Below are 24645 nucleotides of genomic sequence, written 5' to 3' on the forward strand. Positions count from 1 at the left end.
AACAAAAGAATGTGTCTCCCTTTTTTGTGGTGATGTGCCTCCTTTTTAAGGCATAAGACCAATTTTAGGCAAATAAAATTTTTGTTTTGGTACCGGGGATTGAACTCAGGACCTTACTCAGGACGTTGTGCTTGCAAGGCAGGCGGAGGCACTACTGAGCTAAATCCCCGGCCCTCTTAGGCAAAATTTTGATAAGGTCTGTTTGTTTTAGACATTATTCTATTTGCCTTTTCACACCCTTGTGCTGCTTCCCAGAGATCTTCTCCACATTTATTTTAAGTAGCCTACCTTGGATTCTCCACTGTGGCTCATCTTATTCCCTTCATCCCAAGTATACTTTGCTTACAATTAATTACCCACCTTTTCTGTCCTCATTGAGCTTTTGTTCTCTTGTACTAGAGAATGTGTATTATATGATGTATAATCATTAATAATTAAAGCTGTGATAATGGAGTAGTGTTTATGTAGAAGTCATTATTCTTTGGGAAGGCATGTGGGAGTCCCATGCTTTCTTTAAAGATTATATTCAAATAGTATAGAAAAATAGCAAAATGTTAACATTTGAGTTAACATTGAGAAGATATATAAACATTGTACTATTTCTACTTTAAGTGTTGCTAAAATTTTTCATGAAATTTGGAAAAATAAGGTACACATTAACATAGTCTCTAAATCATGAACTTTTGTACACTAGAAAATTCATGTAGCATAGAGAAACTTTTTTGAGCTAATTAGTTTTAGCTTTTCTAAATTAATTCAGTTCTACTGGTTCCTTTATTCTGTCATGATTTATTTAAAGATTCAGATTTTTCTACTGGTAGCAACTCCTCTGGACTAGAGGAAGGAAGATAGAGTTTCTCAGAGTAGTGACAGCTTATTATTATTATTATTATTATTTTGGTACCGGGGATTGAACTCAGGACCTTGCACTTGCGTGGCAGGCACCGGAATAAATCCCGGGGCCAGCTTATTTTTTTTTTCAGTTTATTTTTACATACAAATTTTTTGGAAGTCAGACTGCTGCAAGGTGAAAATCTTTGCCAGTGTGGCAAATTAGAGCTATGACTTTTTGACATTGAATAATGGCTTCTTCAAGATATTAGAACAAAATGTAGATAATATATATTAATACTTTAATTTCTTTTTTTTAATAAAACATCAGAATTTTATTGCTTGGAGAATACAGCATATGAAATCACAAAAATGTCAGAATGAAAAGTCACTAAGCTTCGAACATATAATACATTATCGGATGCAGCAAAATATTAACCTGAACTCTGCATCAGAAATAAAAAGGTATGGAAAAATACCTAAGTTGTTTACTTGAGAAATAGATACACATAAAATAGAAGTATAAGGATGTTACAGTACAAATTAGTAAAGCCAACACCTATTATTTCTCTAGACTAGACTATATTTGGTATTTAAACTTTTAAAACACAATTCCTTTCATTTTGTCCAAATACACTTCATGGGTTAAAATAGCCATGAAGTAACTTCAACTTAAAACATTCATTAAAATTACTAACCTTCTCGTTATGTGGGTGAAGTGTATTTGATAAATATATAACACTATTTCCCTTTTTAAAAACTGCAAAATATAATCATAACAAACCTAATACTTATAAACTTTACTTACTTAGCTTGCTCTTCAATGAAAATTGGAATCCTTGCAACTAGGATCTATTTTGGGGCTTGGTGAACATAGAAATTTAAATGATTTGGCAATTGACATAGGAATTTAATTACTTTATATTATACTGTTTTTTTTTGTTTTGTTTTGTATTTTGGTACCGGGGATCGTACTTGGGTCCTTGTGCTTGTGCAGCAGGCGGTGAAACCACTGAGCTAAATCTCCAGCCCATACTTCGTATTATCTTAATTGGCTTTTATTGTCTGTTCCCAAAATACAAACAATATGCAATTTCTCCATATACTAGATTCCTGTAACACTCACTACTGTACTTTATTTATTGGAACCAAATTAAAGTTTGTCCCTTTTAATAAGCAGGTTGAAACTATTTGTTTCATATAGAGGTGATAAATTATGACACACTTTCTTAAACAAAACCAAACTTTTTTTTTTTTTTTTTGGTACCAGGGGTCCTTCCGCTTTCGAGGCAGGCGGCGGAACCACTGAGCTAAATCCCTGGCCCAACTTTTTTTTTAAAGCTATCATTCAATTATGATGGAGACAGTGATGGAATTTCTAAAGGTAGCAATAGACTCTAGGCCATCTATTCAAGAAAATGTAAATGTAATGCTAAAAGCAAACAAGTAAACTACAGCTACAAGTTAAATTTAAAAAAAAGGGCCCTTTTTCATAGCAAGCATGCTCATTACCTTTGTTTTCCCTAGTAAAGGTCTGAATATTTATAAACCTCAGTTAAACCAATGGAACCCAAGCAATTGTTCAACAAGTCCCAACTATATATTTGAATAATATAAACATGGATGAACTAAGCAAGTAGTACTATTGACAATTATTGAACTGGAGTGAAATAGTAAGAATCACGACAGTCCTCAAAAGTGGATAGTCTTTGAAATGTAATAGCATAGCTCAAGATAAATTATGTTGTAATAAAACTAGTTTTTTTTTTTTTAGTACCGAGGATCAAACTTGTGTCCTTGTGCTTGCGCAGCAGGTGGCGAAACCACTGAGCTAAATCCCCGGCCCATAAAACTAGTTTTTACCTTTACACACAAAAAAATAAAAAAATAACTCACCAAATTTATACTACTACTGAACACACTCTTTCCTAGTTTTTCAATGTCTTATTTTGAAATTTCTCTAAACAAGTATATGTATCTGAGTGTGTGTGTATATATATATATATATATATATATTTTTTTTTTTTTTGCCGGTATATATACTCTTTCTAAAAGACAAACAATTCAGATTCTATAGAACTGACCTTTTTTTACCCAACCCGATCCAATGTATTCTGCCTCATACCACACCACACCTCAATTTAAATTCCCAATTTTAGTTTAGTTAAAAGGGCAGAGGAGGGCTGGGGATTTAGCTCAGTGGTTTCGCTGCCTGCTGCGCAAGCACAAGGACCCAAGTTCAATCACCGGTACCAAAAAAAAAAAAAAAAACCGGGCAGAGGAATTGTAAATGCACATTAAGAGCTTTTGTATAAATTTCACTGTATTTTTATAAACTTGAAGTTTTTCTGTAACACTGTTTAATGATCAAATAAAGGCCTCACTGCTATCTAAAATTTCATCAACACCATTAAAATTGATATTATAAAATTGATATTATACTGAACCTTAAATTTTCAATAGTTCAAAGAGACAGTTTTTACATGTGTAGCACACAATATATGAAACTTAACAGCAGACATCCCTAGAATACCAATGGTAAGTCCACCAAGATGCATACAAAATTACAGATAAGCATTTCTTTCACTGTTTTGTTGTGTAAGAAGAAACATTTATAGAGAAAACAGAAGCTCAGCTGGTGAATTTCAGATATCATCACCTTCATCTTGAGAAGATCCTGCCTGATAAGTTGCACTGGCTGAGGCAGCAGCAAGCTGGGCTTGTTTTGGGCAGCTTACTGCATTTGAAACCATTCCTGTTGGGCCAATTCTGCTTGTTGCTGTCTAGCTTTTGCAAATAATTCCTGTTGCTGTCTCAGTAACTCTTCTTAAGGAATGCCAGGGTTTTCCAAATGAGAACTGACCTTTCTTCTTTTTAACACTACCATCTTGAATTCTTGTAAGAGTTCTTTTACTTTGCTGATGTAAGAGCCAAAGCCCAAACTTTCTAGCGCTTGTATGACATACTCTGGTGAGATCGTCTTCTTTTCTGATTTGTTGCAAATTTCATTGACTTCAGAAAATATAAGATGAATGAATTCAGTGCAGCAGTTTACCACCAGCTCTCGGGCATCGTTGGTCACCCAGACACTGGGAAGAGTCTCTTTGATCATCTTATTGATAGCAGCTCTGGGGATAGTGAGATCATCATTGTTGGCAGATGAGGAAGCCATCAAACCTTCTGTCTTTCCGAGCTCCGACTTTTAAAAACTCCCCCGCTCTAGTCCACTGCTCCAGAGACTTCTCAAAAGGCTTCCTCTGTTTTAATCTTTGGCAAGTTGAAGCCCAATTTTTCCAGCACCGTTTATTAAAGAGGCTATCTTTCTTCCAGTGAGGGTGTTTGGCTCCTTTATCGAAGATGAGATGGCTGAGTGTGACTGGCATTGTTTCTGCATCTTCTAATCTGTTCCACTGGTTCTCAGGTCTGTTTCTTTGCCAGTGCCATGCTGTTTTTATTACAGTAGCTTTGTAGTGTAGTTGCAGGTTGGGGATTGTGATATCCCCTGCCATGTCTCTGTTACCTAGAATTGCTTTTGCTATTCGAGTCTCTTCTTGTTCCAAATGAATTTTTGGATTGTTTTCTCAAGGTCCATGAAGTATGCTGTTGGGATCTCAATTGGAATTGCATTAAATCTATATAGCAGTTTTGGAAGTATGGCCATTTTCATTATATTAATCCTTCCTACCCAGGAGCAGGGGATGTCTGTCCATTTTCTGATATCATCTTCAGTCTCTCTTTTCAGAGTGTCATAGTTTTCAGAGAAGAGGTCTTTGATTTCTTTTGTTAGATTGATACCTAGGTATTTCAGTTTTTTGGATGCTATTGTGAAAGGAATTGTTTGCCCTATTTCTCTCTCAGTGAGTCTGTCATTGGTGTAGAGGAAGGCTGTTGATTTTTGTGTGTTGACCTTGTAATCAGCTACTTGAGTGAATTTGGTTATGAAGTCTAGAAGACTTTTGGTGGAGTTCTTGGGGTCTTCTATATAGAGTATCATGTCATCTTCAAATAATGACAATTTGACTTCTTCATTTCCTATCTTTATTCCTTTTATTTCTTTCTCTTGTCTAATTGCCATGGCTAATGTTTCCAAAACTATATTGAACAGGAGTGGTGATAGTGGACCTCCTTGTCTTGTTCCTGATTTTAGTGTGAAGGATTTCAGTTTTTGACCATTTAGTATGATATTGGCTGTTGGTTTTTCATAGATGGCTTTTACCAATGATTAGAATGAATAATCGATAATGCAAAATAGGAAGAAAAGGTCCAAAGAGGTAGGGGTAGTGGGAGGGGCAGGGGAAAGGAAAGAAGGGAAAGGAAAAAATTATGAGAAATGGAAAAAATGGAAATAAAGTCTTTGTAAATAGGGAAGGGTGGAAGGGGTGAAGGGAGGGCTAGGAATGGGGAAAAAAATAAGAACCAAGATGCATTATGTAAAGGTACAGTTCCCAATGAGAAATGTAATTATGTTGTATACCTAAAATGTACCAATAAAAGAATTTAACAAACAAACAAACAAAGGCCGCCTCTGTGAGTGATCCCTAGAACATTCGTAGAGGAGGGTAGAGAAAATGAGGAAGATAGAAGGGAGCTCCAGAGGGCGGAACACTCGATTCTGTAACAGATTTAGGGAGAGTTTGAGAGGAAAGTTGGGGAGGCTAAGGACTCTGGGAACACCACTGCCCAGGTTGGGGAGGGGACAGCAAGGTGATCCGGAAATTTGAGTGCCTGGGAACCACCTTCGCGGTCTTCTCAGAGAGGCAGGAGCTGTCGCCTAACCGGTCCTTAACTGCTCAGAAGCCAGAGCAAGACCCGGAGGTACAAGCTTCGCCTCGGCGCTGGGGGGACACCCAGTAGGCTGGGCTCTACACACCTGGGGGCCCAGCTGCCGCCCCTCCCAGCAGACGTTGTCACCCCCTTGGCCAAACCATCCTTCAGACACTGGCGCCGCTACCGCCGTTTAAACTGCGGCAGGGCCTGGGAATGAATATGAACAGAGCCAAGCACAAGGGCGGTCGCCATGGCCATTTAGCGGGAATGCAGGTCGTGGAATCCAAAGCTGTGGCAATGGTGGTCCCTCCAGAGGCCGGGGAAGATTTGCAGGAAGTTGCTCCTGACACCCTTTGCACCAGTGCAGTACTTTAATTTCTTAAGAATCAGTGGACATAACTGAATTGTTAACTGTTACATTTGGAATAGCTATAACTTTAAAAGTCAATCACCTAAATACTCATGAGTCCATTTCAGATCTAGTCACATTGTAAATTATAAATGTTCCAGAATTAGTGCTAGTTGAAATTAAAACCAAGAGAGGAAGGCCTAGGGATGAATTTTTCTTTCAGTCCTTTGACACGTTCCCACCAGCTTGAACCACCTGTGGTACATGTACAACTGTCCCATTGGGTGGCTGATGGGACAGTCATCCATGTACCACTGGTGGTTCAGAGCTGCCTGGCAGTGAGACATGAATTATAGCTCTGTTGTGAACTTGTTAAAGGTTTTTGTATTTAAAAGATGAATGGAGGCAATAAAAGAAGAAAATAGTTAAATTGGACTTAAATCAGAATTTAAAAATTTTTGTATGTCAGAAGACCTATCAAGATAGTGGAAAAGACAACCCATAAAATAGGTGAAAATTTTTGAAAGTCATGTATTTGATAAGGGGTTAATATGCAGAATATATAAAAAACTCAACTCAAAAAACAGACAGCTCTATTAAAGAATGGGTAAAAGTCTTAAATAAATATCTGTGGGTGCTGAGGCTATAGCTCAGTGGTAAAGCACATGCCTTGGTGTTCTATCCCCATCCCCCCCCAACCCCAAAATTTCAAAGAAATACAAATAGCCAATAAACACAAGAAAAGATGCTTGATATCACTAGTAATTAGGGAACTAGAAATCAAATGAGATACTGCTTCATACCACCAGGATGGCTAGAATAAAAAAGTCAGATAATAGCAAGGGTTTGTGAGGAGGTAGAGAAATTGGACTACTCATACATTGCTAGTGGGAATGTAAAATGGTGCAGCTGCTTTGGAAAACAGTCTGGCAATTAAACATAGAGTTTATTATATGACCCAGCAAGTACACTCTGGGGATGGAACTCGGGACCTTGCGCTTGCAAGGCAGGCGGTGGCACCACTGAGCTAAATCCCAGGGCCGGCAAGTACACTCTTAAATATTACCTAAGAGAAATAAATGTTTATAGCATTATTATCTGTAATAGCCAGATATAGCCCAAATGTCCATCAGCTGGCAAATGGATAAACATAAAGGGATATGTACATACAATGGAATAATAATAAGCCATAAAAATGGTGTATTGATACAAACTACAACATGGATAAATGTTAAAACATGCTACATCAAAGAAGCCAGTCACAAAAGACTACATATTATATAATTTCTGTCATATGAAATATCTGTAAGAGGAAATGTGTATAGACAGAAACTAGTTTAGTAGTTGTCTAGGATGGGATGGTGGTTCTAGGAGGTGGTGAGTAGTAATGAAGAGATTGGGACTTTTTTTTTGTACCGGGGATCAAACTTGGGACCTTGCACTTGAGAGGTAGGCAGTGGAACCACTGAGCTAAATCCCCGGCCTGGGACTTCTTTTTGAAGTGATGAAAATGTTGTAAAATGACTGTGATGATGGTTGTACATTCTGTGCATGTACTAATGACTATTGAATTCTACACTTTAAATATGTAAATTATAAGATATGTGAATTATGTCTCAATAAAGCTGTTTTAAGAATCAGGAACAAGGCCAGGGATTTAGCTCAGTGGTTCCGCCGCCTGCCTTGCAAGCACAAAGGACCCGAGTTCAATCCCCGGTACAAAAAAAAAAAAAATCAGGAACAAGACAAGGATGTCCACTGTCAACATTCTTATTCAATATAGTTCTGGAAACTTTAGTCAGAGCAATGAGACAAGAGAAAGAAATAAAAGGAATAAAGATAGGAAAGGAAGAAGTTAAATTATCATTATTTGCAGATGGCATGATACTATACTCTACATAGAAGATCCCAAAAGCTCTACCAAAAGACCTCTAGATTTAATAACCAAATTCAGTAGCATAGCTGGATATAAAGTCAACACTCAAAAGTCAGTGCCTTCCTGTACACAAATAACAAACTCACTGAAAGAGGAATTAGGGAAACACCTTTCACAATAGCATCCAAAAAGATGAAATACTTGGGAATCAATCTAACAAAAGAAGTAAAAGAATTTTGCATTGAAAACTATAGTACTGGGTTGGGGATTTAGCTCAGTGGTTCTGGCACTTGCCTCGCAAGCCCAAAGTCCTGAGTTCGATCCCCAGGGCCAAAAAAAAAAAAAAAAAAGAAAAAAAAGAAAACTACAGTACTCTGAAAATGGAGATTGAAGAGGATATCAGAAAATGGAAAGATAACCCTTGTTCTTGGGTAGGAAGAACTAATATAGTGAAAATGGCCATACTGTCAAAATTGTTATACAGATTTAATACAATCTCGATCAAAATTCCAACAGCATATCTCACAGAATTAGAAAAAACAATCCTAAAATTCATTTGGAACCAGAAGACACCTAGAATAGCAAGGTGATTCTGGGCAACAAAGGCAAGGCAGGGAGCATCACAATCTCTGACTTGAAATTATACTACAAAGCAACAGCAATAAAAACAGCACGGTACTGGCAAAGAAAACAAAACAAAACAGACCTGAGGATCATTGGAACATATTAGAAGATGCAGAAACAACTCCAGACATACTCAGCTACCTTATCTTTGACAAAGGAGCCAACAGATGGGCCCAGGAGTTAGCTCAGTGGTGCCACACCTGCCTCACAAGTGCAAGGTCCTGAGTTTGATCTTTGGTACTGAAAAAAACAAAAAAACAAAAAACTGGCTTTCCACATGCTGAAGATTAAAGCTAGACCCATATCTTTCACCATGCACTAAACTAAAATCAAAATGGATCAAAGATCTAAATATTAAAACAGAAACACTACATCCGCTGGAAGACAGAATAGATAGAATGCTTGAAGACATTAGTTTAGACACAGACTTTATGAATAAATCCCCAATCGAACAGGGAATATCTCAAAGAACAACTAGGATCTCATCTTATTAAAAAGCTTTTGCACAGCAAGAGAAACCACCAACAGAGTGAAAAGACAACCAACAGTGTGGGAAAAAATTTTTGGCAGCCATTCCTCAAAGGACTATTATGTAGAATATATAAAGAACTCAAAAAAATCAGACCCCCCCTCCCCGGGCCGGGGATTTAGCTCTAGCACCATGCCTGTTTTGCAAGTGCAAAGTTGTGAGTTCTATCCCCAGTACCAAAAAAAAAGAAAATCAGATGACCCCAAATTTAAAGACCCAATGCAAAAATGGGCATATGGAATGAATAGACACTTCTCAGATGAAGAAGTAGAAACAGCAAATAAATACATGAAAAAGGTTAGAGAGGTTAGAAAGGCATGTATGGGAAATGACATAGGACCTTATTGGCTATTGTGTTATTTTTGGCATTATTGGTTCTTCATTCTCTCTACTTCTAATATTAAATTGGATTATGTATGGAAAAATGTTTAGTAAGCAGGAAATCACTCTGAAACCTAGTTACTTTTATTATTTGAGTATTGTACATTTTTAGTTTTAGTTACCTTAGCCATAGAAACCACTTTCCTTTATCTCATCAAAAGTGAGGAAACTTTTTCATAAGCAAGTAGAAAAGAATGCTGACATTTATTACTAGCACATTTTCACTTGGGAGGTAGGGGCAGATTTGAGAAAAGATTATTTCCATGGCTGAAATTAATGGACTTATTGTTTCTAACAGGAATGTAAAGAAGAAATGAAAATGGATGCAGGTATTGGTGTGAATTCTGTTATCATCTCTATTGAGGGAATGACATGTAATTCCTGTGTTTGGACCATTGAACAGCAGATCGGAAAAGTGAATGGCGTACATCACATTAAAGTAAGTTATTCTCTGGAAATTAGTGAAGTCAAATGCTGGTGACTGGAATTTTGTTACAAAATTACTTCTGACAGTGGGATAAAAGAAGAGGCACTGATCCATTTGGCAATAAAGATTATTAAATTTCTAATGGGAAGCTAAATATATTTTGTTTGTCCTGTTAATTTTTCTTTACAAAAAAGAAAAAGAAATTGAGTTCAAAAACATGTGAAGCCAGGCATGATGGTACATGGCTGTAATTCCAGCACTCAGGAGGCTGAGGCAGGAAAATCCCAATGAATTTGAGGCTAGCTTGGGCTATATAGCAAGTTCAAGTCCTGCCTGGACTATACAGCAAGACCTTGTCCAAAAAAAAGCAAACAAAACAAATCAACAACTACCAAAATGTCTGAACATGGAATCTTGATATTGTGATTGTATACATGTATTTTTTCTCTCTCCCTCTTCTCTCTCTGGTTGTATATTTATAGATGAATATTTTATAAGTATAAAACAACAACTACCAAAACATCTGAACATGGAACTTTGATAGGGTGGTTGTATATTTATTGATGAATATTTTATAAATATGTAAATATATATTTATACTTTTTTATTATGCAATCTACTGAAATAAAATGTATTTTCTCAGAGAATAGGTTAGGAGGCTTTTTTATAGCAAGGCAGTTATTATTTATGCAGTTGAAAATTGATGTGAAGATGCCTAGAGGGCTGAGAGTTTAGCTCAGTGGCACTGTGCCTGCCTTGCAAGCTCAAGGTCCTGAGTTTGATCCCCGGTACCAAAAAAAAAAACCTAGAAAAATCATCAGTGCTCAAGAATGAATGCAGTATTATTGAACATTTCTTAAGCATCAATAATATTTCAAATATACTGTAGTTGAAGATGCAGCTCATGTTAATAAGTATTTTGAAGACTACATCAGGTGCCTGTGTTCATCCTAAAAATGGTCTTTTTAAATTTTGGTCAACATGAAAATTATATGAAATTCAAATTTCTATGTCTATTAAGTAAAGTTTTATTAGAATAGCCACACTCATTAGTTTGTCAATACAATATATTGTTTGTGGGTGCTTTTTACTGTAACAACAGAATGGCGTAGTTGTGACAAGAGACCAAATATGGAACTGTTGTTGATTCACCTTGCTACTTGCTACTGCAAAGGATAATGATACAGATATAACTTGAAGTGTCTTGAGTAGTACCTTTATTGCTGTACTGAAACACTTTATTTTTTATTACCAATGCATATCCATCATGTCAAAAAAAGAAGAAATGGAATTTGAATATATTACTTTTAAGGTACAATGGAGTTTAGATTATATTGTTATTGAATTAGATGGTCCGGCCTTATTTGTTATACAGTGACACTAGAGCAGTGCAGAATACACTAAAAGTCAGTATTACTAGACTAAACATTCATCATAGTCCTCCTAACAGTTTGGAAAGTATCAATGAAAATTAGAATATTTAAAATAGAGTATCTCATCACAGCAGAATTTTATCACAAAAATAAAAATGAAAATGACTCTACAACCAAATTTAGTTTCTGAGTGGTTAATTTATTAGCCACTGTTCTACAGGTTCAGATATTTGGTGTATGAGCTTGACTGAGAAGCAATGGAGCAAAGCTACCATCTGTGGGATTATGACTGAATGTCTATTAGCTACTGTTCCTGTCAGCCCTAGTCCGCATCTGTAAAATTATGTTGACAGTTACATATCTTTCACAGAAAAGTTGTGAAAGCAATACTGATTATTGAATTCTTAACATAGCTCTCAAAGTACCATGTAAGTAACTATTATTATATGTATTGACCTTCTTCCTGTTGCACTTATAGGCTTACCCAGTAATGTATGTGGCAACATCTCTTCTTTACGCACTCTTGACTTTTGTTATACCATCTTATTTTTTCTTTGTGATGTGCTGGGGTTTAAACCCAGGCTTTGTGCATTCTAGGTAAGTGCTCTATCTCTGAGCTACATCCTCAGCCTATTTTTTCCTTTTGAAACACATCGCCTACTATATTTTGAATATAAGAATCATAGTGAAAAAAGTGACTTGTCTGCATATTCTAATTTTTATTTAGTTAAAATAAATTATTGACATAATTATTATAAACAATGAAAGCTAAATAGCTTGGTGGCACTTGTTTAAAAAATGAGAACCCAAAGTACCAGCAACAATAATCAAAACCAAGAGACAAATAAACTGATCAATGGAACAGATAAGATTATACAGAAGTAAACTCATGAACATATGGTCAATTAAGTTTTCTTTTTTCTCTTTTCTTGCAGCACTGGAGGCTGAGCCCAGGGCCTTCACAATGGGTTATATATACAGCCCTTTTCTAATTTTTATTTTGAGACAGGGTCTTGCTTATTTTCCCAGGCTGGCTTGAACTTGTGACCACTTGCGTTAACCTCCTAGAGTGCTGGGATTACAGCTGTGCTGAATTGATTTTCTTTTTTTCTTAAAATTTTTATTAGTACATGTTTGCAGTACATAATGCAATTGGTACATGTACATAACACATCTTAATTCATTTTCATCCACTCCCCCCCCCTTTTTTTGGTACTGGGAATCGAACTCAGGACCTTGCGCTTGTGAGGCAGGCGGCAGCACCACTGAGCTAAATCCCCAGCCCACTCCTTTATCTTTATGTTGCTCTTTATTTATATTTCGGGTACCTCACATAAGAGAAATCATGTGATATTAAAGACTGCATGTCTGGTTTATTTCACATAACATGGTTTCAAGGTGAATCCAAGCTGGGTGTGGTGGCACATGCCTTTAATCCTAGCACTCTGGAGGCTGAGGCAGGAAGATTGCCTCAGTTCAAGGCCAGCCTGGGCTACATAGTAAATTCACAGCCAGTTTGAACTATATAGTGAGACCTTGTCAAAAAAAACAACAAAACCCAAAATACCCTAGGTAGATCCATTTTTCTATGAATGACTCAAAGTCAAATTTCTTTATGGCAGAGTAGTGGTCCATGGTGTTTAAATAAAACATTTTCTTTATTCATTCATCTGTTGATAGACATATGGGCCACTTCCAAAATTTAGCTATTATGAATTGTGCTGCCATAAACATAGGCGTGCATATATCACTGTAATATGATTTCTTTAACACTTTTGGAAAGGTACTCAGAGGAGAAATAGCTGGGAAGAATGGGATTTTTAGTTTTAGTTTTTTGATTAATTTCTATCCTGGTTTCCATAGTGGCTATACTAGTTAACATTTCCATCAAGAACGTAGAAGGGGGGCTGGAGATTTAGGTCAATGGTTCCGCTGCCTGCCTTGAAAGCACAAGGTCCTGAGTTTGATCCCCGGTACCAAAAAAAAAAAAAAAAAAAGAATGTACAAGGGTTCCTTTCCCCCTAGCTTCTCCAGCATTTGTTATTATTTGATTATTTGGTGATGGTCATTGTTTCTGGAGTAAGATAGAACCTCAGTGTTGTTTTAATTTGCATTTCTCTGATGCCCAGAGATGTTGAGCATTTTTTAATATATTTATTGGTTATTTGGACTTCTAGTAAGTGTCTCATCATTTCAGTACACCTTTTTTGATTGGGGTTTTTATTTTAGGAGGTCTATTTTTTTCAGACCTTTACATATTTTAGATTTTATTCTTCTGTGTAAGAAATAGCTGGCAAATTGTTTTTCTCATTCTGTAGGTTGTCTCTTCACTGAATTGGTTGTTGCTGAGCAGAAGGTTTTCCATTTCATATGATCCCATTTGTTAATATTTGATTTTGTTTCTTGTGCAATTTGGGTCCTGTTCAGAAAGTCCCTGCCTATGATTATGTCTTCAAGAGTTTCACCTTGGGCCAGGTATTTAGCTCAGTGGTTCCGACACCTCCCTTGCAAGCCCAAGGTCCCAAGTTCGATCCCCAGTACCAAAAAAAAAAGAATTTCACCTATTTTAGCTTCTAGTAGATTAATTGTTTCTGCTTTAACATTTAGATCTTTGTTTTTTATTAGTACGTACCTGTAGTACATAATGATTACATTAATTGTGGGGAGTTGGTACATGTATGTAATAATTTTTTTTCAGATTTTATAGGATATATTTTTGCAAATGTGCCATACATTATGTTTACATGAGACAAATCAGGCTTTGGGGGATAAGTCATTTTTCCAGTTCATAATTCTTAGTAATCATTCACACAGGAAAGCAGTAGATCAAGTAGTGCTCAGTACTTTGAACATAGAACAAAAGTCAACAAAGCTTACATTCAAACTAACATTGCTCCTTTAGCCCATAGAATTTAAATTGAGAAAAAAATAGTTCTGATATTCAAAATAAATTAGAGAAGATATATAGGATTTATTTTTATTTTTTTAGTATATGTGCTGCCGAAGTGAGCACTATTTTTATTTTTTTATTTTTATTTTTTTTTGTATTAAATTCTTTTATTGGGACATTGTAGGTATACAGCACAATTACATTTCTCATTGGGAATTGTACCTTTATATAATGCATCTTCGTTCTTATTTTTCCCCCATTCCTAGCCTTCCCTTCACGCCCTCCACCCTTCCCTATTTACAAAGACTTTATTTCCATTTTTTCCATTTCTCAGCATTTTTTCCTTTCCCTTCTTTCCTTTCCCCTGCCCCTCCCACTACTCCTACCCCTTTGGACCTATTCTTCCCATTTTACATTATCGATTATTCATTCTAATCATTGGAACATTTTAGGTATACAATGTAATGACATTCATCATTGGAAATTTGCACCTTTACATGGTCTCTCTTGGTTCTTATTTTTCACTCTTGCCCAGCCCTCCCTTCAACCCCTCCAGTCCTCCCCATTTACAAAGATTTTGTTCCTATTTTTCCATTTTCTCATATTAATCCCATTCCCTTCTATCCTTTCCCCTAGCCCTCCCACTTCCTTCCCCCTTGCCCCTTTTCTTCCTATTTCACATTACCTATTATACATTTTAGTCCTTATTTACACTTTCAGTTTCTCACACCAGAGAAACTATTTGGTATTTATACATGTGTGTCCTATTTATTTCACTTAAGAGTATTGCCTCAATGTGCATCCACTTAGCTATAAATGTCTCTAATTTCTCATTTTTTATGGCTGAGTAGTGCTCCATTTTATAAAAAACCCACATTTTCTTTATCCAGTCTCCAGTTGATGGGCATTTGGGCTGTTTCCAAGTTTTAGCTATTACAAACTGTGCTGATATGACCATGGGTGCACATCTATCACTGTGGTATGATTCTTTTAATTCTTTGGGGAAGATCCCCAGCAGTGGAATAGCGGGGTCAAATGGGACTTCCAGTCCTAGTTTTTTGAGGTATCTCCATACTGACTTCCACAGTGCTTGCACCAGTCTACACTCCCACCAGCAGTGGAGCAGGGTTCCTCTTTCCCCACAGCCCCACCAGCATTTGTTATTGGTTGATTTCATGATAGCAGCCATTCTTTCTGGAGGTGGAATCTCGGCATTGTCTTCATTTGCATCTCTCGAATGACCAGTGATGTTGAACATTTTTTCATGTATTTCTTTGCTATTTCTACTTCCTTGTCTGAGAAATGTCTGTTCATTTCAGATGCCCATTTTTGGATTGGGTCTTTAAATTTGGGAGGTCTGATCTTTTTAAGTTCTTTATAGATTGGAGATAGTAGACCTTTGTCTGAGGAAGAGCAGGTGAAGATTTTTTCCCACATTGTGGGTTGTCTCTTCACACTGCTGGTGGTTTCTCTTGCCATGCAGAAACTTTTTAATAAGAAGAGATCCCATTGGTTGATTGTTTGTGCTAGTTCACGGGCAACTGAGGTTTTGTTCATAAAATCTTTTCCTACACTGATGTCTTCAAGGGTTCTACCTAACCTCTGTTCCAACTGGTTCAGAGTTTCTATTTTAATATTTAGATCTTTAATCCATTTTGATTTTAGTTTAGTGCCTGGTGAGAGATATAGGTCTAGTTTTAATCTTTGGCAAGTTGAAGCCCAATTTTTCCAGCACCATTTATTAAAGAGGCTATCTTTCCTCCAGTGAGGGTGTTTGGCTATGAATTTCCCTCGTAAGATTGCTTTCGTTGTGTCCCATAGATTCCGATATGTTGTATTGTCATTGTCATTTAATTGGAGGAACTGTCTGATTTCTTCTTTAGTTTCCTCTGTGACCCGTTGGTTATTCAGAAGTGTGTTGTTCAATTTCCACGAGTTTATGAAATTTTTTGAGTTTCTTTTGCTATGGATCTCCAGTTTCATCGCACTATGGTCTGATAATATACAGGGGATAACTTCAATTCCTTTACACTTACTTAAACATGTTGTATGTGTGCGTATGTGGTCTATTTTGGAGAATGACCCATGTGCAGCTGAGAAGAATGTGTATTCTGATTTTGTGGGGTGGAAGACTCTGTAAACATCTGTTAAGTTCATTTGTTCAAGAGTTCGATTGAGTTCTAGTATTTCATTACTTATTTTTTGTCTAGTTGATCTATCTATTTGTGACAGTGGGGTGTTGAGGTCCCCCACTAAAATTGTATTAGTGCATAGATGACTTTTCATGTCCGTTAGTATTTGTTTTATATAGTTGGGTGCTCTAGTGTTTGGTGCATAGATATTTATGATTGTCATCTCTTCCTCTTGGATTCTTCCCTTTACAAGGATGTAGTGTCCTTCTTCATCTCTCTTAATCAGTGTTGGTTTGAAATCTACTTGATCTGCCAAGAGAATAGCTATTCCTGCTTTTTTTCGGGTTCCTGTCACATGCAGTATTGTTTTCCACCCTTTACCTTTCAGTCTGTGAGTTTTCTTTTGAATTAAGTGTGTTTCTTGTATGCAGCATATTGTTGGATTTTGCTTCTTGACCCATTGTGCCAGTCTATTTCTTTTGATTGTTGAATTGAGACCATTAACGTTGATGGTTATAACTGAAACATATTGACTTGTCATTGCCATGACTTTTTCTTTTTGTTGGGTTCTCCCCCTTTACATTTAATTTCTTGTTATGCCAGATGCGTTTATTCTGCTTTGCTTCCTGGGGTTGTGATCCTCAATGCCTGTTCGTAAGATATTGTGTAAAATTCTTTGGAGTGCTGGTTTGGTATTCACGAAGTTCCTAAGGTGCTTTTTGTCATGAAAGTATCTTATTTCTCCATCCATTTTGAAAGAGTTTTGCAGGGTACATCAATCTGGGTTGGAGGCTGTTTTCTTTTAGGGCTTGGAATATGTCACTCCAAGCTCTTCTTGCCTTGAAGGTTTGTGTTGAGAAGTCTGCTGTGATTCTGATGGGCTTTCCTTTGTATGTGATTTGTTTCTTTTCTCTAACTGCTTGTTGAACTTTGTTCTTCTGTTGTGTTTCTGGAATCTTAACAGTTATATGCCTGTGTGTAGATTTTTTTGGATCAAGGCTATTTGGAGTCCTATGTGCCTCACTTACCTGTATGTCAAGTTCTTTTCCCCTGCTTGGGAAGTTTTCTGCCATTATTTCTGTGAAGAGATTTTTTTATGTCATCTCCACTCTCTCCTGTTTCTTCATTGAGCCCAATCAGTCTTATGTTATTCTTTTTTGCATCATCTAGCAGCTGCTGGATTGATTTCTCATGTTCCCTTATAATTTTGAAGCAATTTTTCTTTTCCTGGTCACTAATTGCTATCTTATCTTCTATATCTAAAATTCTGTCCTCACATTGGCTCCTTCTGCTGTGTAGACTTTCAGTGGAGCTTTTCATCTCTTGGAAATCTATTTGCATGTGTTTTATGGATTCCATTTGTTTCCTCTGTTGGGATTCCATCATGTTCCTGAGCTCCTCTCTAGATTTATTAATCATGTCTTGCACTAGGGACACAATTTCTCCAGTTATCTGAGAAATTATTTCTGATTTCATTTTTTCCAGATCCCCTTTTGTTGCCAGTTCATTGGGTCCAGGTGGTTGAGTATCAGAGTGTTCCATCTCATTTCCCTTTGGGGTTGCTGTAGGTGATCTGGAAGTCTGGTTTTGGGACTTATTTCCATGTTTTCTCATTTCAACTGGGTCAGGGGTCTGTTAGCACCTGCACGGATTACCTCCTCTGAGCTGGGTGAGGTGGGACAGGGGCTGGGAGCAGCGGTAGGGATGGTGACCCAAAAGCCCTTTCCTGTGGACTGGGAGCAGCCGGAGGGATGTTGCCCGGGAAACCCCTTCCTCTGGACCAGGAGCAGTGGCATGGTGGCTCAGAAGCGGTGGGAGGGATGGTGGCATGGAAGCCCCTTCTTCTGGGCCAGGAGCAGCTGGACAGAAGGTGGCCCAAAAGCCCTTTCTTCTGGGCTGGGAGCAGCGGGAGGGATGGTGACCGGAAAGCCCCTTCCTCTGGACCAGGAGCAGTGGGACGATGGCTCAGAAGCCCCTACCTCTGGGCCGGGAACATTGGGACTCAGTACCTTTGTCTGGTGGTCTGGTGTCGTCTGCGTCTTTGTAGTGTGGAATCAGGTGGCTGCCTGTCTGCAGTGGGGTGATTCGGTGTCTTTGGCATGACTCAGGACCTCAGTAGGGCGTGCACAGACCTGCCTGTATGCAGAGGGCTGATTCGGTTTGTGTTCCATGTGACTCAGGACCTCGGTAGGGCATGCACAGACCTGCCTGTCTGTAGCGGGCTGATTCAGCGTGTTCTGTGCGATTCAGGACCTCGGTAGGGCATGGGCAGACCTGCGTGTCTGCAGCGGGTTGATTGGGCATCTTCCGTGTGACTCAGGACCTCAGTATGGTGTCGGATTTATTTTTTTTTGTACTGGGGATCGAACTTGGGACCTTGTGCTTGCAAGGCAGGCGGCAGAACCACTGAGCTAAATCCCTGGCCCATATTCAAAATAAATTACAAGTTGCACATTTATGTTATTGAAAACTCAATTATTCCTGATAATATAATTAGTAGTCATAAACAAATGCAAATATTTAGCTAAAATATTTTGAAAACATCACTTGATACATCAATTTAGAAAGGATGTTGGATAGGAAAAAAATACAAGAGATACTTAAGTAACACAGCATATTAAGTCACTTTACTTACTGTACCTTCTCATTTTTGTAAATATATACCAAATTGATGCACAAATAGTTGATATTCCTATCTACTTATGTAATGTACACATTAAAAATTTTGGTAAATAAAAGAAACTGACCAAGACCTCATAAATGTGTTTAATATGTACTTCATGATAGCCACAGATTCTTTTATTATTAAAGCTTTTAAATGTCCCATAAGTAGATAAGTGCAAAACCAGATATACATGTATAATTTAAGACTTTCTAGAAGTGTTCTTCTATATTACAGATCATCAAACAACAAAAGCAGCAGAAGCAAAAAAAATATTGTTAGTTCCACATTACCCTCACACTACCCTAAAAAATAGATGTATTAATTTGGTCTTACTTGAGTACATCTACCAACAAGTAATTTATAGAGAGGAAAATTCAGTTCTCATTGAAAGGAAAATAGTTTCCAGAATATGTATATGCAATTAAAGCAATTGCATAGTACAGTTTAATCTCTCCCATTATACCTGTTTACCTGATGAAACATTTACTGATTCTCCCCATATACACCTGATAGTGTGTTACATTTAGAGATATAAATTTATATAAGATACATTCTTTGTCTTTAAAGATGCTACAATCTTTTACAGGAAAGAGGAAAAAACAAGATATTTCATAAATTATGGCATTTAATTATCAGCCAGTCTGGGCATGTACTTGACAATATTCAACTAAAGATTGTGGCATAGAGAGAGAGAGAGAGAGAGAGAGAGAGAGAGAAATTGGTCATGGAAGACTTCTTTAAGAGCAAGTTAGATTGCTCTTGAAATGAGTTTTTACTGATATTTGAGAGTTGATGATGCAAAGGAAGGTGGGCCATTGTTGATAAAGCCCTATAACATCTCATTCAGAGACTCAAGAAAATGAGACATGTTAAACTAAGATTAGAATGAACAGTGTACATAGAGAAGTGACAGTGGGTAGAGATGAAGGTAAAAGATGTATGATTCAAGTTCCTTGTTTTATGGGTTAAGGTGTTAGACATTATTGGGTTTTCCCACCTCTAAGAATTCTTAGCTAAGAATAGTCCTAAGAAATGAAAAAAAGTATTATGAAGAGAAGGAGAGAAGCACTTACATTGATTGAACATCTGTTATGCCTGATGGTAATGAAGAGTTGAATCCATGTTTGATATTTGACTGCAAAGTATTTTGATTACTACCCTTCTCTTCTCTACCACCACATACCTGGCACTATAGGTAACGAAATCTGCATGCTTCTTGAGACTTAGTTTCTATGGAAATTGAACTCTCAAGCCCTAGAAATTCGTTTTTATCCCCACTCTCTAGCCATTATAAAATCAAATTAACTCTGTGTTCATTACTCTTGCCATTCCAGCCAACTACCTTGTTCAGTTTGTGAATAATGAATTTTTTTGAAAATTTTAAAAATGTGTGAATTATCATCAATCTTGATAACTGATCTATTAATTAGATATTATCCATCCCACCTTCTTTTTAAAAAGTAATTTTATCGGTACAGGTTAAATATACATAATGATCATATTCATCAAAGGGAGTTTGTACCTGTACATGATGTATTTTGATTCTTCCTTTTCTCCCAATCCCCTTCGCTCCCTTCAACCTCTCTTCCCTTCTTTACAAAAGGTTTGTTGCCATTTTTTTCCTTCTTTTCTAGTTATTTTCTCTTTTCCCTTCCTTTCCCTTGCCCTCCCCTTTTCAGAGTTTCCCTTTCCTTTTGAACAGTTTCTTCTTATTTCATATTATCTATTATACATTTTGGTCCTTATTTACCTTTATAGTTTCTCACACCAGAGAGACAATGCGATATTTACACATATGTGTCTGACTTATTTCACTTAAGAGTATAGTCTCAAGTTGCATCCATTTAACTATACATGTCTCAAGTTTATCTTTCTTTATGGCTGAACAATACTCCATTGTATAAAAAAACCCCACATCTTTTTTTATCCATTCATCACTTGATGGACATTTGGGTTGTTTCTAAGATTTAGCTGTTATAAACTGTGTCACTATAAACATGAGTGCACATATATCATTGTGGTATGATGCCTTAAACTCTTTTGGGGAGATTCCCAGAAGGGGGATAGCTGGGTCACATGGGACTTCTAATCCCAATTTTTTTTCCTTTTTTTTTTTTTGGTACCAGGGATTGAACTCGGATCCTTCTGTTTGCGAGGCAGGAAGTGGAACCACTGAGCTAAATCCCCGGCCCTGTTTTGGTTTTTGTTTGTTTTTCCAGTAGTTTTATTTCTTTAACATCTTAAAAGATTCTCCAAACCTTAAAAAAATAGTTTCATATTATTTACATACCATATGTGTACAGTTTCCAGTACCATAGAAATACTGCTGTGTCTGAAATGCAGTGACTGTGGAGATAAGTAACCCACAGCCTTTTAGAGCAAAGGCCAATGGACATGTTCTTTTACTTCAACTACTTTGTTAGTTGTCATGTGAACTATTAGGCACCTAGCAATTTTAAAGCCAGCCTGGACTACATAATGAGACTGTGACTCATCAAACAACAAATAGCAAACAAATAAAATGTGATTCACAATGAATATTAAAGGCAAGTAGTGTGATTCTATTGCTTTTTCTTATTTTTCAAAATTGTTTTGTATATTTTAGTTCATTTTCCTTTTCATATGCATTTTAGTACTTTATAAATTTGTACAAAAATGTATGCTGGGATTTTGCATAGGATTGTGTTTATCTTGTAGATCCATTTGGATAGAGTTAATGTCTTAACAATATTGAGATTTCCAGTCCATGTACCTTGTATATCATTTTATTTACTTAGGTATTATTTTCTTTTATCAGGAGTATGTTTTCACCATACAGTTCCTATACATATTTTATGAGATTTATGTTTAAGGATTGAACCCAGATCCTTGCACATGCTAGGCAAACACTCGACCACTGCGCTACATCTCTAGCTCAGTATTTTGTTTTTGAATGCTATTGTAAATTGTATTCTTTTTTTCCCCATTAAGTTTATTGGTACATTTTAGGTGTAAAATACAGTTACATTCATCATTGGGATCTTGTACTTTTACATGATGTATCTTGGTTCTTATTTTTTCCCCACTCCTCTGCCCTCCCTTCACCCCCTCCACCATTCCCTATTTATTTATTTTTTTGGTACTGGGGATCGAACTTGGGACCTTCTGCTTGTGAGGCAGGTGGCAGAACCACTGAGCTAAATCCCCGGCCCCAACCCTTCCCTATTTACAAAGACTTTGTTTCCATTTTTTTCCTTTTCTCATATTTTTTCTTTTCCCTTCTTTCCTTTCCCCTACCCCTCCCACTTCCTCTACCCTCTTAGACCTTTTCTTCCTATTGCACAATATCAATTACACATTTTTAAAATTGCAATATCAAGATTTAGAGGTCATTACCACAGATTTTACAGAATTTAAAAGGATATAGAAAGCATATTGCAAAAATTTTTTTGAAATAAATTTGACAACCTGTATGAAGTACCTTGGAAGACAAATTAATGAAACTGACTCTGGAAGAAATATAAAATTTGAATAGCACCTATTAAAGAAAGTATATTCCTAGCCTGAAAACCTACCTATATGACAACAGGCTCATACACATTATAACTGATAAATTATATCAAACATTTAAAGCAGAAAAAAGGAATGCCTGTCCCCTCATTTTAGGAAATCAACATTGTGCTAATACTGAAACTGGATAAAGATAATAGAAGTGAAAAGTATGAACATAAAAATTTGTTTAACAAAACCAACTATTAGAAGTCAGATCTGGCAGTATGTAGAAAGTGGTTTTACTATAGGGATGGCAGTGTTGGTTCAGCATTGGAAGATCCGCCTCCATAAGTCATCATTTTAACAGAGGAAAGGAAAAAGCCATATTATCCTGTCAGTAGTTGGTAAAAAAGTATTGGACTAAATTCTACAGCTGTTCATGGTAAAAGCTATCAGGAGACTAGAAGTAGAACAAAACCTTCTCAACAGATAAAAGACATGTATTCCATACTTCCAGCAAAAACGCCTTATATGAATGGAAAAGATGCAATGCTTTCTCCTTAAGGTGGGGAACAAGGACAGATATGCCTACTCTTCATCTGTCCATTAAACTTTGAAACATAGGCCCAAACCAAAATCGTCTGGCAATAAAAATAAACAAATAGCATAGAATTGGCAAGGTAGAAGTAAAATCTTTATATGTAGATGAAATGATCATGTACAGAGAAAATACTAAGAAATCTCTAGGAGCCCCTAGAACTTGTACTTGAATTTAGCAGGATTAGAAAATACAAGGTATATATAAAAATTCAGGTTTATGTATACTTGCTATAAATGAAGAATTGGATATTGAAATTTAAAAGTTATGTAGAAGCACAAAGGACCTAGAAAAGTAAAAAGAAAAAAAATAACAGTGTTGGAAGACATTTATTACCCAATTTTAAGACTTCCTCTAAAGCTACAGTAATCAAGGCAATGTTGGCCTAAGGAAAGACATAGATGAATGGAATAAAAGAGAGAATCTAGAAATAGAACCATACGTATATGGTCCACTGATTTTTTGAAATATTGTTTAACGTCAACATTTTATAGAACATAACTCGAGCAGAGGAAAAGATGTTTTCAACAAATAGTACGAGAACACCTGGTATCCATGTGTAAAAAATTAACCTCAACCCTTTATTTCCATACATAAAAATAACTTGAAAGGATCTATGAACCTAAATATGAAAGACTAAAACTATAGGACTTTAAGAAGTAATTATAAGGGAAAATGTTTATGAATTTAGGGTAGGCAAGGATTTCCTAGGATACAAAAAACATGATGTATAAAAAAAAATTGAAAAATGAGATTCCATCACAATTTAGACATTTAAAAGACATCGTGAAGAAAATGAAATGTAGTCCTTAACCAGAACATATTTATAATATATATAACCTATGACCAGAATATGTAAAGAACTCTTACAGCTCATTAATAGATAACCCAATTAAAAAGTAGACACAAGATGAGAAATAGCCAGTGCAGCACAAGGAAGGGGGGGACACACTAGAATCAGAAAAATACTAATCAGTACAATAACAAGATCGTATTATACAGTCATTAGGGAGAGTAAATTAAAAGTTTTAAAAGAACACATGTCAGCTTAGGTGTGAGCCACTTAGAACTTTCTAATACTGCTAATGTGAATGTAAAATGCTAAAACCATTTTGGAAAACAATATAGAAATTTCTTGTATTACTGTTAAGAACCAACAGTTCTGTTCTTAAGATTTTACTTAAAAAGGAATGAAAACACATGTTCACAATAGATTTGTACATACAGGTTGACTGTGCCTTATCTGAAATATTTGGGACCAGAAGTGTTTCAGATTTTGGTTTGAAATCCACTTGATCTGCAAAGAGGATAGCTACTCCTGCTTTTTTTCAGGGTCCTGTCACATGGAGTATTGTTTTCCACCCTTTAACTTTCAGTCTATGAGTTTCTTTTTGAATTAAGTGTGATTCTTGTATGCAGCATATTGTTGGATCTTGCTTCTTGATCCATTCTGCCAATATATTTCTTTTGATTGGTGAATTGAGACCATTAACATTGGTGGTTATAACTGATGCATATTGACTTATCTCTGTCATGACTTTTTCTTTTTGTTGGATCCTCCCCATTTGCTTTTAATTTCTTGTTGTGCCCAGTGGATTCATTCTGCTGGGCTTCCTGGGGTTGTGATCCTCATAGTCTTTTCCTAGGATATTGTCTAAAATTTTTTGGAGTGCTGGTTTGGTATTCATGAAGTTCCTAATGTGCTCTTTGTCATGAAAGTATCTTATTTCTC

General features: G+C 36.5%; 1 protein-coding gene and 1 pseudogene across 2 annotated transcripts in view; one reads left to right on the forward strand and one right to left on the reverse strand.

Moving 5' to 3' along the window:
• Nucleotides 1-24645, forward strand: part of Atp7a (ATPase copper transporting alpha) — a 228203-nt gene that overhangs the window by 57655 nt on the left and 145903 nt on the right. For both annotated transcript variants that reach the window (XM_087196603.1, XM_004867484.4), the window contains exon 3: nt 9656-9796. In XM_087196603.1, the coding sequence (XP_087052729.1) occupies nt 9671-9796 (126 nt within the window). In that variant the 5' untranslated portion in view covers nt 9656-9670. The remainder of the gene's footprint in view (nt 1-9655; nt 9797-24645) is intronic.
• Nucleotides 3477-4064, reverse strand: LOC106007929 (protein Dr1-like; annotated as a pseudogene).

The sequence above is a fragment of the Heterocephalus glaber genome, unplaced genomic scaffold (assembly GCF_053883595.1).
Source record: "Heterocephalus glaber isolate CG9 unplaced genomic scaffold, H.glaber_assembly_v1.0 deba00001613, whole genome shotgun sequence".
In the NCBI taxonomy this organism is placed as follows: Eukaryota; Metazoa; Chordata; class Mammalia; order Rodentia; family Bathyergidae; genus Heterocephalus; species Heterocephalus glaber.